We start from the raw sequence: 15,463 nt of genomic DNA on the forward strand, positions 1-15,463 counted from the left end.
AGAGCAAGACCCTGTTTCTACCAAAAATAGAAAAATTAGCAGAGCATCATGGTGGGTGCCTGTAGTCCCAGCTACTCAGGAGGCTGAGGCAAGAGGATTGCTTGGGTCCAGGAGTTTGAGGTTGCTATGAGCTATGAAACCATGGTACTCTACTGAGGGCAAAGAAATCAGACTGTTGAAAGGAAGGAAGGAAGGAAGGAAGAAACAGAGGGAGGTATGGAGGGAAGAAAGGGAGGGAGGAGGGAAGAAAGACAGAAAAAGAAAGAAAGAGAGAGAGAGAAAGAAAGAAAGAAAGAAAAAGAGAAAGAAAATAATGAAGGAGAATGGAACAGGTGGGAAGAGACTTTGCAATGCAGAGAGGACTTCCAGAGAGACACCACAGATACTGCTCCGGACAGGAAAGAACATGATGCTCACCAGTTTCTCAGCCCACATATAAGACCACTGTGGTGGTTATTTTTTTGTATTAAGTTGTTTGGGCCACGGTGCTCACATATTTGGTGAAACATTATTCTAGATTTTTCTGTGAGGGTGATTTTTTTTTTTTAAGAGACAGAGTCCTGGGTGGTGCCTGTGGCTCAAAGGAGTAGGGCGCCGGCCCCATATGCCAGAGGTGGCAGGTTCAAACCCAGCCCCAGCCAAAAACTGCAAAAACTGCAAAAAAAAAAAAAAAAGATAGAGTCTCACTTTGTCGCCCTCAGTAGCGTGCCGAGTGCTATGGCGTCACAGCTCACAGCAACCTCCAGCTCTTGGGCTTAGGAGAATCTCTTGCCTCAGCCTCCTGAGTAGCTGGAACTACAGGTGCCTGCCACAATGCCTGGCTATTTTTTTTTGTTGCAGTTTGATCGGGGCCGGGTTCGATCCTGCCACCCTCGGTATATGGGGCCGGCACCCTACTCACTGAGCCACAGGCACCACCCTCTAAGGGTGTTTTTTTGAACGAGATTAACATTTATTTATTTATTTTTCTTTTTTAATTTCAAATTAATATGAGGGTACAAGTTTTTAGGTTACATTGTCCTCACTTCCAAAGTAAAGTTCAAGTTGTAGAGATTAACATTGAAATGAGTGGAGTTTGAGTAAAGCAGATTGTCCTCCATAATGTGTGTTGGACTCATTCAATCAGCTAAAGGTCTTAACAGAAGAAATATTTACCTCCTGGAAGCAAGAAGGAATTTCTCTGGCTACAGCCTCGGGACTTGAACCGCATCATCAGCTCTTCACTTTGCCTCCAGTCTGATGGCTTTGAGACCTAAACTGTAATTTTGGCTTTTCCCTAGTCTCCAGACTGCTTGCCTACCTTGCAGATTTTACACTTGCCAGCCTCTTTAATTGTATAAGCTCATTCCTTAAAATCTCTCACTCTCTCAATCTTGATATGAGGACAATTAATGACCTAGTACACGGTGGGATGTGGGGGAAGGAGAGAGCAGAGAGAGGGAAGAGGGGAAGGGGTGGGGTAAAGGAGGAGCCAAGAGAGGGAAGGAGGGAAGAAGGGAAGGTGGTGGGAGATGGGACAAGCAGAGAGAAGGAAGGAGGGAGGACATGGGAGTCTCAGCGTGTGACACACCTTTTGGGGGCAGGACACAATTAGAAGGACTTTACCTAACAAATGCAATCATTGTAACCTGTTTTCTTGTACTCTCAATGAATCCCCAACAATAAAAAAAATTAAAAAAAAAAATTCCACTCTCTCTTTCTATACATATCCTATTGGTTCTGTTTCTCTGGAGAAACCAGATAAATACAACCATGAAATAAATGTCTACCCCTTTCTGGAAGACCTTTGTTTACTCAGAGTTTTTTAATTAGGATTGCCAGGTGGACTGGGAGGAAAGTGAGAGGATGAGGCCAACACTAGAAAAGCTGAGCTAGTAAAAGCCCCCAAGTTCGTTGGCCTTGGTCAAGGTCATCCACCATTCATTTGTATTTGTCAACCAATCAAATTCTGAGTACCTACTATGTACATAATACTGCTTTGGAAAATGCTAAGGAGTGTATAAAGTGCAGGAAGTTTACCATCTGAGAAATCACCATAATACACATATAAATACATTCAAACTACACTCATTCATATATATATATTCATCTCTCTCTATCTCTCTCTCTATATATATATCTCCACACATTCATGTTTTCATACATTTGAAAGTGACTCACGTTTGAGGCAATGTGAGACTGGAATCCAATGACTTGCTCTCATTGCAAGTGCAATAAAAGCTCAGAGGAGGAGAGTACCAGGGGCTGGGCGAACTGGGAAGGCTTCTTGCAGGAGGTGGGGATTGAACTAGAACTCAAAACATCTGAAGGTCAGTGAAAATTAGTATGTTAGGCTCGGCACCTGTGGCTCAAGCGGCTAAGGCGCCAGCCACATACACCTGAGCTGGAGGGTTCAAATCCAGCCTGGGCCTGCCAAACAACAATGACAACTGCAACCAAAAAAAGCCGGGCGTTGTGGCGGGCGCCTGTAGTCCCAGCTACTTGGGAGGGGGAGGCAGGAGAATCGCTTGAGCCCAGGACTTGGAGGTTGCTGTGAGCTGTGATGCCACAGCACTCTACCCAGGGCGACAGCTTGAGGCTCTGTCTCAAAAAAAAAAAAAAAAGAAAAAGAAAAGAAAAGAAAAAATTAGTATATTATATATATATATATACACATATACATATATATATATTTTACCATCAAGTAGATTTAAAGCAAATAACTTTTCCTGATCATAGCAAAGACAAAGGTCATGGAAAAGTCCCCTCCAAAGGATCCCTACACAAAATGCTTTATACTGGCAAATAAAACCCCCAGCAATAGTAGATAGCTAGGGTCTGTCTTTCATTTGCTGGGATTATATATGTAAATAGCCACCATGAGTTTTTTCTGCACTTTGTCACTGTAGACACAGCAAAACTTAAGTTCTAAAAATACAAACTGTAAAAAAAAAATTTTACAAACTGTAAAAAGTCATTTTTGAGGTACTCAGGGAAGTCTGAATACAGGTGAGTTGGAGATTATATCAAGGGATTATTGTTACCATTCAGGGCCTTGGAAGGCACGATGGTTACATAGGCTAAATGTATTTTTTAGAAAGTACACACACATAAAGTTTTAGAGCTGAAAAAACATGTTGTTTTGAGTTTCTTTTAACCTATTGGAGCAAGACCAAGAGAGTGGCTGGGGGGAGGAGTTTAAAAGGAAAGAAAGAAAGAAGGGAAGGGAGGGAGGAAGGAAAGAAAGATTAAATGGAGCCAGTTTGGCAAAATCCTGATAAATGTTGACCCCAGATGATGGTTTTTAAGGGCGTTCATTAAAGTATTCTTTCTACTTTCTACTTTTTTGTGTTTTTTAAATTTCAGATTAATATAAGGGTATATACAATTAGGTTACATTGTTTGCTAAATTCTTTTATTTCAGTGTCTGAAAATTTAATAAATGAATCAGGCGAGGTGGCTCCCGCCTAGCACTCTGGGAGGCTGAGGCGAGTGGATTGCCTGAGCTCACGGGTTCGAGACTACCCTGAGCAAGAACGAGACCCCCATCTCTAAAAATAGCCAGGCATGGGGTGCCTGTTGCTCAGTAGTTAGGGCTCTGGCCACGTGCTCTAGGGCTGGTGGGTTTGAACCCGGCCTGGGCCTACTAAACAACAACAACAAAAAATAGCTGGGTGTTGTGGCAGACGCCTGTAATTTCAGCTACTAGGGAGGCTGAGGCAAGAGAATCGCTTGAGCCCAAGAGTTTGAGAGGGAGGCTGAGGCAAGAGAATCGCTTGAGCCCAAGAGTTTGAGGTTGCTGTGAGATATGATGCCACGGCACTCTACCGAGGGTGAGTGACAAAGTGAGACTCTATCTCAATTAAAAAAAAAAAATTAAAAATAGCCAGGCATTGTGGCAGGCACCTGTAGTCCCAGATACTTGGGAGGCTCAGGCAAAAGAATCATTTAAGCCCAAGAGTTTGAGGTTGCTGTGAGTATGACTCTACCAAGGGTGACAAGGTGAAACTCTGTCTCAAAAAAAAAAGAAAAAGGTATTGTTAAAAGAAATAAGTGAAATCTCTCAATACAAATAGCAATAGTAAAATAACCCCTTATATTTATGCACAAAGTTAATGAAGTATCTTTCCATACATACTCGATTCCAGCTTCATAAGCATTCTCTGAGATGATTATCCTTATTTTAGCAAATTGTACCAGTAATAGTAATAGTAACACTGTTTTACAATGAAGGAAACTAAGCATCAGAGAGATGATGAGGATTATTCAGTGTCACATGGCAAGGATATGGGGCCAAAGCTCCTGCTCTGAGCGGGAAGATGGAAGGACAAGGCTATGCCCTGAAACCAGAGGCATGTGCTCCAATTCCAGGGCCTCGTTTCTTTACTCAAATCCTAGGTTTTCTCTATCTTGGGGGGGAGGTCATGGTTAGGGTCCTTATGTATTTCCTTGATTATTTGATGAAAAGCACACCCACTTAAAACGACAGCATTCCAAACTTATATAAAAGTTCAAAGGGACTCACAATCTTCCTGATGACCAAGTATGTCCCCTGAGACAAGAAGTCCAAGTCTGTACAACATATCCAATTCCCAATAACTGCAATGAACTGGACTGTGTACCAGCCTAGGAACTTCTCCTCTACCTCACATTCTAAGGAAGGCACTGCCTTCATTAAGTCACCTTCTACCCCAAACCTACAGTTTTCCATGATCTCAAATGCTGGTATTATAACTCCTTCCATGAATTCCACCTCATCCTAACTTTTAAACTTTTCCCAACCACTCTAGAGATCTCTTCAGGCTCCCCTTACAGCTTGCTCTCAAAGCCACACTTCATATGCATTTACTCTCCTGGCCACGCCAGCTGTGTTGGGGTTTCTTGTAATAAATTTTATACTCAGTCTTTCCTGGGGTTCCTCCTTTAACTGAGATTCCCTGTACAGCCTTCTCAGATCTTTCAAAATGTGACTTGTCCTTTGAGGGGCAAAGGACATCCTACTACCCACACAAACTAATCCTGCTGCTACCACAGGCTGCTAAGAACAAAGTCTCTTCAAATATTTGAATCCTGACCTAGGATCTGGCTGTATGACTTTAGTGAAGTCAAAAAACCTCTCTGAGCCTCCATTTCTTCAGTTTCTAGAGACAATTAAAACATTGTCCTCAGAGTATGGCTATGAGGATTGACTAACCAGGCCCTGGTGTGCAGTGAGCACCTATATAATGTCACTGGCATGAGCCAGCCCAGTCATGTGTGAAATACCACATCCACTCAAGAGCAAGGACAGGCACTCCTGGTGTAGCATCTTCAACCACAGTGTGGACCCCTGACTCTCCCCACTTAAGACTGATGCCTTAACTCCAGCATTAGCTCAAGTGGACTGAGCCTTGACCATGTGCCTTGCCTATATTACTTAAACTTCATGGCAACACAGTAGTGCAGGTACCATCATGAGCCCTATTATGCACATGTGGAAACTGAGACACAGAGAGATCAGCTAACACACGCTCAGGTTGCAGAAGGAATATATCTTCCTCCAAAATTTGCAACTTCTTTCTTGATGTGAGCTGATATCCTTCACCAGACCATGGTGGCCTACAGCACAAGGGTCAGACATCATGGCATTCCCCACACTGCCTTGCACATGGCCCTGTAAACACAGCAGCCAAGGAAGGGCTACTGAGCGAAGCACCTAAATGTACAAAAAGACATACAGAGACCTTATTTTCACAACAAAAAACCCCACCCTTGTTGCCGTCTGCTAAAACATAATTATGTCTCTTCTCTCATGGGCCCTTGTGAATAAATAAATACAAACTGAAGCAGGAAATGTCAGGCAGCATGTTACGGTCATTTGTAAAGTTTTTTTTTTTTATCTCAATTCATTCAATAACCCTATGAAATAGTTGATATTGTTATTTCCATTTTACAGATGAGAAATTCAAGGCAAGTAGAGAATAAGCAAGTCAGCTTACCCAGCTAGCAAGAGGTGGTACATCAAGGTTTCAGAATCCAGCAGTTTAGTTCCAGAAAGAGGCAGACTGAGGGAAAGACATTTTGATTAAAGTTAGAAAGAGGCTATCCCTGCCTATTTCCTTTTTTTTTTTTTTTTTTAGAGACAGAATTTTGCTCTGTTCCCTTGGCTAGCATCGTATTTTTCTTTCTTTTTTTTTTGAGACTCAGTCGCTCTCAGGTTGAGTACTATGGCGTCACAGCTCACAGCAACCTCAAACTCTTGGGCTCAAGAGATTCTCCTGCCTCAGCCTCCCGAGTAGCTGGGACTACAGGTGCCCACCACAACGTCCGGATATTTTTAGAGACGGGGTCTAAGCTCTGGCTCATGTTGGTCTCTAACTCCTGAGCAATCCGTCCACCTCGGCCTCCCAGAGCGCTGGGATTACAGGTGTGAACTACCGTGCCCTGCCTTCCGCAACCTCAAACTCCCGGGCTCAAGCCATCTTCCTGCTTCAGCCTCCCGAGTAGATGGGACTACAGGCGCCTGCCACAACGCCCAGCTTGTTTTTTCTGCTTAGTAGAGACGGGTCTCATTCTTGATCGAGTCTCTAACTCCTGAGCGCAAGGGATCTACCTGCCTCAACCTCAGCCTTACGGAATGCTAGGCACGCCTGGGCCCTGCTTATCTTTCTGAAAATAAATTAGTCAAGCTTTTTTTTTGGGGGGGGGGACACTTCACAAATTTGCATGTCATTCTTGGGCAGTGGCTATACTAATCTTCTCTGTATCATATCAATGTGCTGCCGAAGCAAGCACTGGTCAAGCATTTTTTTTTGGGGGGGGGACAGAGTCTCACTTTACCGCCCTCATAGAGTGCTATGGCATCACAGCTCATAGCAACCTCTAACTCCTGGGTTCAGGTGATTCTCTTGCCTCAGCCTCCCGAGCAGCTGGGACTATAGGCGCCCGCCACAAGGCCCGGCTATTTTTTTGTTGCAGTTTGGCCCAGGCTGGGTTTGAACTCACCAAGCCTCGGTATATGGGGCCGGCGCCCTACTCACTGAGCCACAGGCGCCGCCCCTGGTCAAGCATTTTTAAACTTTTTTCTTACCCATTCTCTGGGAATATGAAGTACAGGAGCTTATCTGTTAGACACAGTAGGTGAAGTGAAAATAGACATAGGGCACCACAGAAATGGTTTAATTTGTAATAATAAAATCGAGCTGATGAAAAGAGTGATTATGCCGACAAAAATAGGACAATTCACATACACTGTCAAAGACAGATCCCATTGTTAAAAGCTATTCTCCATATTCAGGACACTACCAATTCCTGCAGCATTTACAAAATGCGCTCGCTCCCGTGTGTGTGTGTGTGTGTGTGTGTGTGTGTGTGTGTGTATGTGTGTGGGGGGTGGTGGTGGTGGTGGGGTTTGGGGGCGGGGAGTGTCTCGCTCTATTGCCCAGACTGGAGTGCAATGGCACGATCACAGCGATCACAGCTCACTGCAACTTCCACCTCCTAGGCTCAAGGGATCCTCCTGGCTCAGCCTGAGTAGCTGGGACTACAGGTGCATGTCACCATGGTCATTAGCTTTTTTTTTTTTTGTAGAGTCAGGGTCTCACTATGTCGCTCAGAATGGTCTGAAACTCCTGGCCTCGAGCTATCCTCTCATCTCCGCTTCCCAAAGTGTTGGAATTACAGGTCTGAGCCATCGCGCTTGGACTTAAGACACTTTTTTTTTTTTTTAAAGGCAAGCATAGAACAAAGTTTACTGAGGAAGAAAAAGATAGGTTTACAGAGTAAGAAAAAGGTATAGGTTTACAGAGCAAGATGTATTCTCTATAGACAGCGAACAGGCCTCCATTGTTAAGGCAAAGAGGCTAACAGACTTAAAACACTTCTTTATGAAAGAATCTTAAGGCCCTCAAGCTGTCTTGGTTCTCTTTATTTGACTATAAATAAAATGTATTTATTCCTAAGACCTCAGGAAGATAGTTCTATAAAAGGGGAAAAAGCAGAGAGAAAGGGAAGAGGGGAACTCGTTCCAGGACAACAGCACCACCTCTGCACAGGAGGTAAGTGCGCTTTTGCAGAGGGTGGATAGCCAGAGACAGCAGAAGGGGCATCATTCATTGTTCCCACGGGCCAAATAAAGGGCCCCCTGCAGTTTAGGCAAACTCAGGTGCTCTAAGCAACGTGCGTGTTTCAACTATTGCACTTCAATGTGCATTCATTACTAAAAATTAATAGCCTATGAACTTCCTCCAGGGTTGAGATGTATTTTTTGCATATGCATTTGAGGAGCCAGCATCCTCAGCAAATCCAAGCCCATGCTCCTGTTCATAGAGACCTATGTGAGGTCTCTCTTTTACCCGCCCACAAATGAGCTTGCACAATACAGCACGGCCCCCTCCTCCGGGAAGATATCCTTACCGAGTCTGGAGCCGGTAGCTAAGCGGCAACTTGGAGCTCTAAGGTCGGCACTCACACATACCCACCTCCGGGGGCCTTTCCTACAAGCACTCTCAAGCCCCACCCACTCACTACCCCCCCCAACTCCACCCCCGACCCCCAGCCGAACGGCCAAGCTTCTTCCGCATACCCACCTGAGCAGACCCCACCCACAACAATTGGCGGTAAACAGAACGCCAACCAACCAACGGTCTCTATAACAGGATACACTGTAACCTGGACCAGGCACCAGAAGAAGACCCCTTCAGGATCCTCGTTACAACTCCCGGCACCGCCAGGCGAGAGGATCACGTGAGCCCCAGCTCCGAATCTTAAGGTGCGGACAGCTCCATCGACAGCACCTAAAGTATGGATTTGCTGCCTGGGCTCGGCCACAGCATCACCAGCTTGCTCAGCATGATGGGACTCGAGGAGGACTGCGAAGAACAGCAGGGTTAGTGCTTGGGCGGGACACGTGCTTTAGCGATCTCCAGGAAACCAGCGTTCCCTGAGAGAGGGGAGTGGACAGGACGCTGTCCCCACACTATTGCCGCTCTCAGAGGGCAGCCCCTCGCTGCTTCCTTCTCGAGTGCGCCCTGATCTTTCTCTTTGGGTTTCCCCCTTTCCAGATGCAAACCCCGAGGCGATCGCGCTTGTAGACGGAGGAGATAAGAAAGAGAACCTCCAGTCTGAGCCTGACCAGGGAGCAGCAGCAGCAGAAGAAAAAACGGCAGGAGAAGGAGAAGACGAAGGAGAGGGAGAAAAAGAGGCAGGAGAGGGAGAAGACGAAGGAGCGGGAGAAAAAGAGGCAGGGGAGGGAGAAGACGAAGGAGCGGGAGAAAAGGCGGATGAAGGAGAAAAAGTGGCAGGAAAGGGAGAGGGAGAAGACGAAGGAGGAGAAAAAGAGGGAGGAGAGGAAGAAGACGAAGGAGGAGAACAAGGGGCAAGAGGAGGAGAAGAAAACGAAGGTGGCTTCTTTGGCGCGTATGATTTTGATTCTGAGGAAGACGAAAACCAGGATGGCAGTGATGCCAGTGAGGGCAGCGACCAGGAATTCGGGGAGCTGGAGCAATCCCCCGGAGCTGGAGCTGCAAATCTTGGCCAGAGGACGCAGCCTGTCCGCCGCCCCATGTTCTCCCCAGTGCAGCTGCGGGAGCTGGAGAACGTTTTCCAGCGCACTCAGTACCCGGACGGGTCCGCGCGGTAAGTGGATTGCCAGGGTTGGCGCCGGGTTTGCAGGGAGCACGTGCTGCTCCAGGGTGGCCTTTGGGTTCCTCTCCAACCTGGTCCGTCCCCACCCCTCCTGTACCCAAGCCACCGAGGGCCTGGAGTCTGCCACCCATTCCCCTACTCCCCGTAATGGGATCGAGGGCGGAACTATGCTTAGGACGAGGGCGTCCTTGGGTGTTTAACTGAATCGATGGGGGAAACTTTGTCCTGAGCCTTGTTATTGCAAATAATGTCTTATTCAAACCAAGGCAGGGATAGAGGTGGGGAGCCCGAGGCACGGCTGAGCAAGTGCAGGGTCAGATCCTGCCTTTAGTAACATTTTTGATAAATTCGTTCATCCTATATTTCTTTTGCATTCATTTTTATATTTGTCAAATACTAATTAGAACATTATCTTGATTACTGATTTGGGAGGCTGATTACTTAATTTGGGGTGAGAGAGAAAACTTCCTATAGGGAGGTTCAGCTGGATATTACACAATAGTGTGCTGGGTGGGTGGGGGGTAGCGGACTTAGTGGGATAAAAAATTAAAAATAAACATGAAATGACATTATGTATTTTATTTCATCTACAACTCCAAATCCTGAACATTTGTGGTTTTTCTCCTCTCAGAAAGGATCTTGCAAGACGCCTGGGTGTGACTGAAAGCAGAGTGCAGGTCAGTAAAGCTGAGCAAGGCAGTTTGGCAGGGCAGCTGCTCTAAAACCTGCTTTGGGGCTCGGACACCTTTGTCCTGGACATTGTCACGTTGGTGTGTTTTGTTGACTTTTCCATGTTTGGGAAATGAGTTCTGAACTTTGTGCTGGGGAAAATAGGATAAGGAAAGTCCAGGTTTTGGAAGTTTCCCATTACCAGATGGAATGTGACTTTGTAAAGGAAAAAATTAGTAATGAAATATTTATTTTATTTCTTGTACTATTTCTTTATTTATTTCATGGATATATATATAAGCTTTTATAAATTATGTTCCAAATTATGAAAATGTTTAGGTATTATATGTAACTAGAAATCATATATGTTTATATATACATTACTGTACATAGTGAAACTCCTTCTAATGCTGGTATCATTTTGGTGGCAATTTTATGTGGAGTCACACTGAGGTTTTCTGACATGGGAATTAATGCACCAGGGAGCTCAATTATATTCAATTATTTTAAATATTTAAACTAGACATTAAATCTTTGATTAAGAATTTATACATTTTCAGGCATTATGGTGAGGGAATAATTCGCAGCCAGGATAACACCTGTGGAACTAATGAATGTTTAGTTAAGCTGAGACTGATACCGAGGGGCCCAGCATAAAGTCCAAGCGCCTGGTCCTGTAGCTGTTGTTTGCGTTTGGTAAAGCTGTGTAGAGAGTGGCAATTCTAAATTTTAATTTTCTGGCATACTTTGATATGTCAGCCTGAAAACATTGCTAACAGAGTAGGTTGTGCATTATGGTAGAGATGGGGAAAATATTTGCAAGCTTTGGAAATTGTCTAAAAATCAAAACAATCTAAAAGAACTATTTTGGGTAAATTTCCGCTGCCTGAAGTAAGAAAGGTGGACGTGTTAGGCAAGAGTTGTATACAGTCACATACGTGTCTTGGAGAAACTGCTCACATTCAACTTTTGAAATTACCAAATGCACTAGTGAGTATTTTCTTCAGCTTCCCCCCTTCCTTTTGGTGGCACCGCTGTGAAGAGATGTGTTCTATGGCATTTGTTGGTGGTGGGAGATGGCTCTCAGTTCAGGCTAGATTCTTACCTGTGGAAATTTGAAATACCTTTTCGTTTGCTCAGGCTGGGATAACTAATTTGTAGGCAAATGGGTCCAAAGGTGATTATTTGAGGTGATAGAAAACTGCAAGTTTTATCCAAGGTGTCTTTGCAAAAAATAAAAAAAAAAAGAAAAGAAGGGAGGAATCAGGTTGATCTTACTAGCTTTTCTCAAGAGTGCATGGGTCTGAGTGCAGGGAAGGAAGCGTGCTGTCGTTCTGCTGATGGTGCCGTCTAGAAAAGCAGCTCAGCAAAGCAAATCACTGGGTACTGGCATCCTGATGCCACGGGAGAGGAGGTCCACTTTCTTGTTCAGGCTATGCAAATTCGGGGAGAAAGAAAAACTTAAGTTTTGGTGAGTTGCCTTTCCCCAGCCTGCATTTACCTAATGCTCACTCGGTGGAGTTCTAAAGGCAAAATGACCCACTCACAGCAAATAGGGAAAAAGACACAATGTTCTCATCTATTCTCAAAATTTAAGCATGAATATTTACAAAAAAATTTTAATAGATGTTTCCCCCACTACTCTGTAAACAGAGAAAGAGCTGTTTTATCAAAACACCTGGGGGGAGGGACCTAGTGTTAGCCCATGGAACATTTAGCCCACTTTAGGTATTGGTTGTGTTTATGAACCTTTTACCATTGGTACATTGGAATCTTCCCCCCCACCCCGCCTCCAAAAGCACTATTACACTGGACTTGTTACACTATATATATCTATGAGGGAAAAGAACTCCAAATAGCAAGATAGAACAGGGAAAATGAGGCTTCAAACAGGGACAGGAGACCTTTTGTCTTATAAAATTTGTGGTTTGGGAACATCCAGAAGGATTTAAATTCAGCGGAAAGCTCATTAACTAGGACGCTGTGGTAATGCAGTTTAATTGACAGGTTTGCTGTGCATCTTGAAAAATGTCTCTTTGGACTTTTCTCCTTTAGGAATGCTCAGGGGAAGAGACTGGGAACCTTGGACTATAGGGAGAACAAATGGAGCTCTCCTTGTCCTGAGCCCAGGAAGGTTTGGAGGGTGGGACAGACTGCAGCATGTGAAATTAACTAGGCTGATTGTCCCCCCCCACCAAAAAAAAAACACACACTTAAGTGGCCAAAGGTTTCTAAGACCTTTTTGTGAATTTGGACTGCATTAGTCTCAACTTTCCTTAAAACTACAAACTAGAGTATCAAGACAGTGTCCAGGGCTTCAGATACAAACTCCCTGGCACTCCCATGACCAGATCTCCCTTGCAATACCATCTTTGTAACTCTTCCTAAGTTTCAGAAGATGAATGACCCCTTAGACCCTCTTGAAGGGAACCTTTTGTTTTAATAGTCAATCTGTTGAAGAGAGTCTTCAAAGTGGAGGTGGTTCCCCTTGGTGTGACTTTAAAAGACACCTACTTTTTCCTAAGCTCGGCTTCCCCCACAACAGGGTGACACTTGCCTAGTGAGTAGGGGTTGGGGGCAGCTGGATAGCTGGTGGGCAGCTGTCCTGAAGCAGACATACCACAATTAGCAATAACAGCAGCGATTGAGTCCAATTCATCAGCTGCAGCTGCACCTGGCAGTGGAAAAAGGAAATAATAGTAATGGTAGGAGGAGAAGGGCAAAGCAGTAAGCTGAGCCAGAGCTTGGCACATACTTGGAGCTCCCTAAGGGAGGACTGTGGCATTAACCGTGCTCAGATATTTTACTAATAAGGAAGTAGCTTATTACACCTAAAAATCTATTACACCTTATTACACCTAATAATCCTTAGGACATATGGAATCACCTGTTGTGTTTTTTTCTACTATGACGTTAAATGCTCAATATACTAATGCAATGCCTTTTTTCTCTTTGATTGAAGGTTTGGTTTAAGAATAGGAGAGCCAGGTGGAGAAGACACCAGAGGGCATCAATGTTTAGAAATAGTCCCTCCATGGATCTGGGCCACCGTGTCATGATGGCGCCAAGTGTCGTGCCTCCTGTCATGTTTGCCCGGGATCAGGATGGGCGATACCTTCTTCTGCAGCCAATGCCAATGCTGCCACCCATGATGCCCCCACCATATCCTCATGTGTACATGCCTCCCATGCCCATGCTGTCTCTCCCTTTTCCTCGCGTTAGCCCTTCACGAGACACTGTCTGGTTCTTTGTCATCAGTAGTCCTTCACTATCCCCGTTTTTCTAAGAAATTATCTCTGCAACAGTTTTTCCTAAGTATCTTTTGTGCCAGATTAAAAATTTTCATACCACACCATTAAGACCAGTTCACCAGTTACATGCCTGTTAACAAGTGTTCAATAAATTTACAATGTCACTGACCCATTTTTAGGGCAGCTTTTTTGAATTTTCAATAAAGACATGAATGCTATGTGCATTTGTTCTGTGTGTTACATGGGGTTAGTAAGTTATGAATGGAAATGGCTAAGAAATTCCATTTAAGCAAAGGGTAAGGAGGCCTGTTTTCATGTAGTAATATTCTTGAGTCACTATCAGGAGGCTGTGCACATCACTGAAGTTTCCAAGTGCCCATGGCATTCATCTGGTGCTCCCCAAATAAATTCTCTGCCCTCCCGTTTTGTGGAAGGGACGTGGGACTGGAACCAATTGTAGGAGAATCTTACCCTTTAAAGGAAACACTGGGAAGTACTCCATAGAGGTCAGAGTAAGGCTCTTCTCCCTTTCCTGTCTACCACACCCAACACATGGAGAGCATATTACTGTGCTTTCCCTAGCTAAAAAGTTGACTGTTAACATCTTAAAATGTATGTTGTCATCCCTGAGAAAACACCGGTTCAGCTAATTAAAGAAGGGGAATCTCTTGATTTAGCACTTTCTGAAACAAGGAGATGGTTCCTGAGCAATGATCTAGAAAAATCTTTAGATTTGAAAGAAGCCGACCTTGGCTTATTTCAAACTGTGTTTTTTCATGTGAATGAAGGGTGAACATGGCAGGGTGGGCAACAAAATGGGGGATTAGGGAAAGGAGGAAATAGAAGGGCAGAACAGCCTTGGAGAGGCTACTCTTTGTTCCCCAGAATTGCTGGCTTTATGATAACAAGTATCAGTGGACCTATCCCTGGTGCCTTTAAGAGAACAGTGGGTTTTTCTTTTTTTTTTTTTTTTGTAGAGACAGAGTTTCACTTTATTGTCCTCGGTAGAGTGCCTTGACGTCACACAGCTCACAGCAACCTCCAACTCCCGGGCTTAGGCGATTCTCCTGCCTCAGCCTCCAGAGTAGCTGGGACTACAGGCGCCCGCCACAACGCCCGGCTATTTTTTTGTTGCAGTTTGGCCGGGGCTGGGTTTGAACCCGCCACCCTTATATCAAAAGTTCTGGCCTGGGTTTTGAGTAAGATACGTTTATGCAAATAAACGACTCAAACTTGCTTAGTTCTGATTGATTGACAAAGCTGAGCCCTGATTGGTCATACTATTGAGCCTTGATTGGTCCATACATCTGAGCACCGATTGGTTGATACAGCTGAGCCCTGATTGGTCGAAATACCGATCCCTGATTCGTTGATTGAAATGAGCTCCGATAGCTCCCCAAATCAGACCACCTCTAGTCAGGCAATGGTTGTTTTTTTTTTTTTAAATTTAGGTCCAGTTAGCCACTGAGGATCCATCTTAATCGTGTGATATATTTGTTCACATACGACATTGTACAGTACACACAGAGAAAACACCTGAGCGCAGAATTGACTGTGATATTAAAATGGCCTCTCCCTGAATATGTAACTTGTGGTCAGTTGTCCCAAAGGACGTGGGAGAAGGCAATGAATTTGTTGCTTGTTTTATTTACACTGACACGCAACTCTTTTTGGTGGAAGGGGAGGCTTTTTTTTTTTTTTTTTAAAGACAGAGTTTGATTTTTGCCCTTGGTAGAGAGTACTCTGGTCTCATAGCTCACAGCAACCTACCTTCTGGGCTCAAGTGATCCCCTTGCCTCAGTCTCCCAAGTAGGTGGGACTACAGGCATCCATCACAATGCCCAGCTGTTTTTAGAGATAGGGTTCTTTGCTCTAGCTTAGGCTGGTCTCGAACTCATGAGCTCAAGCAATCCACCCACCTCTGCCTCCCAGAGTGCTGA

At 44.6% G+C, this 15,463-nt stretch overlaps 1 protein-coding gene and 1 pseudogene across 1 annotated transcript; one reads left to right on the forward strand and one right to left on the reverse strand.

Moving 5' to 3' along the window:
- Window positions 1-6,656: 6,656 nt before the first annotated feature.
- LOC128578784 (uncharacterized) lies at window positions 6,657-6,753 on the reverse strand (annotated as a pseudogene).
- Window positions 6,754-8,676: 1,923 nt separating this feature from the next.
- LOC128577812 (rhox homeobox family member 2-like) lies at window positions 8,677-13,723 on the forward strand. The gene is made up of 4 exons (XM_053580156.1): window positions 8,677-8,845; window positions 9,021-9,594; window positions 10,235-10,280; window positions 13,235-13,723. The coding sequence occupies exons 1-4, from the start codon at window positions 8,761-8,763 to the stop codon at window positions 13,556-13,558; spliced, it is 1,029 nt and encodes a 342-aa protein (XP_053436131.1). The 5' UTR covers window positions 8,677-8,760; the 3' UTR covers window positions 13,559-13,723.
- Window positions 13,724-15,463: the final 1,740 nt, after the last annotated feature.

Source organism: Nycticebus coucang, chromosome X (genome assembly GCF_027406575.1).
Source record: "Nycticebus coucang isolate mNycCou1 chromosome X, mNycCou1.pri, whole genome shotgun sequence".
NCBI lineage: Eukaryota > Metazoa > Chordata > Mammalia > Primates > Lorisidae > Nycticebus > Nycticebus coucang.

What these genes read in the sequence shown, in the direction of transcription:
- LOC128577812 (XM_053580156.1), top strand. Translation starts at nt 8,761, where the DNA reads ATGGATTTGCTGCCTGGGCTCGGCCACAGCATCACCAGCTTGCTCAGC. An exon ending in GGACTGCGAAGAACAGCAGG is followed by an intron (nt 8,846 to 9,020) that starts GTTAGTGCTTGG and finishes CCCCCTTTCCAG; the next exon opens with ATGCAAACCCCGAGGCGATC. An exon ending in TACCCGGACGGGTCCGCGCG is followed by an intron (nt 9,595 to 10,234) that starts GTAAGTGGATTG and finishes TTCTCCTCTCAG; the next exon opens with AAAGGATCTTGCAAGACGCC.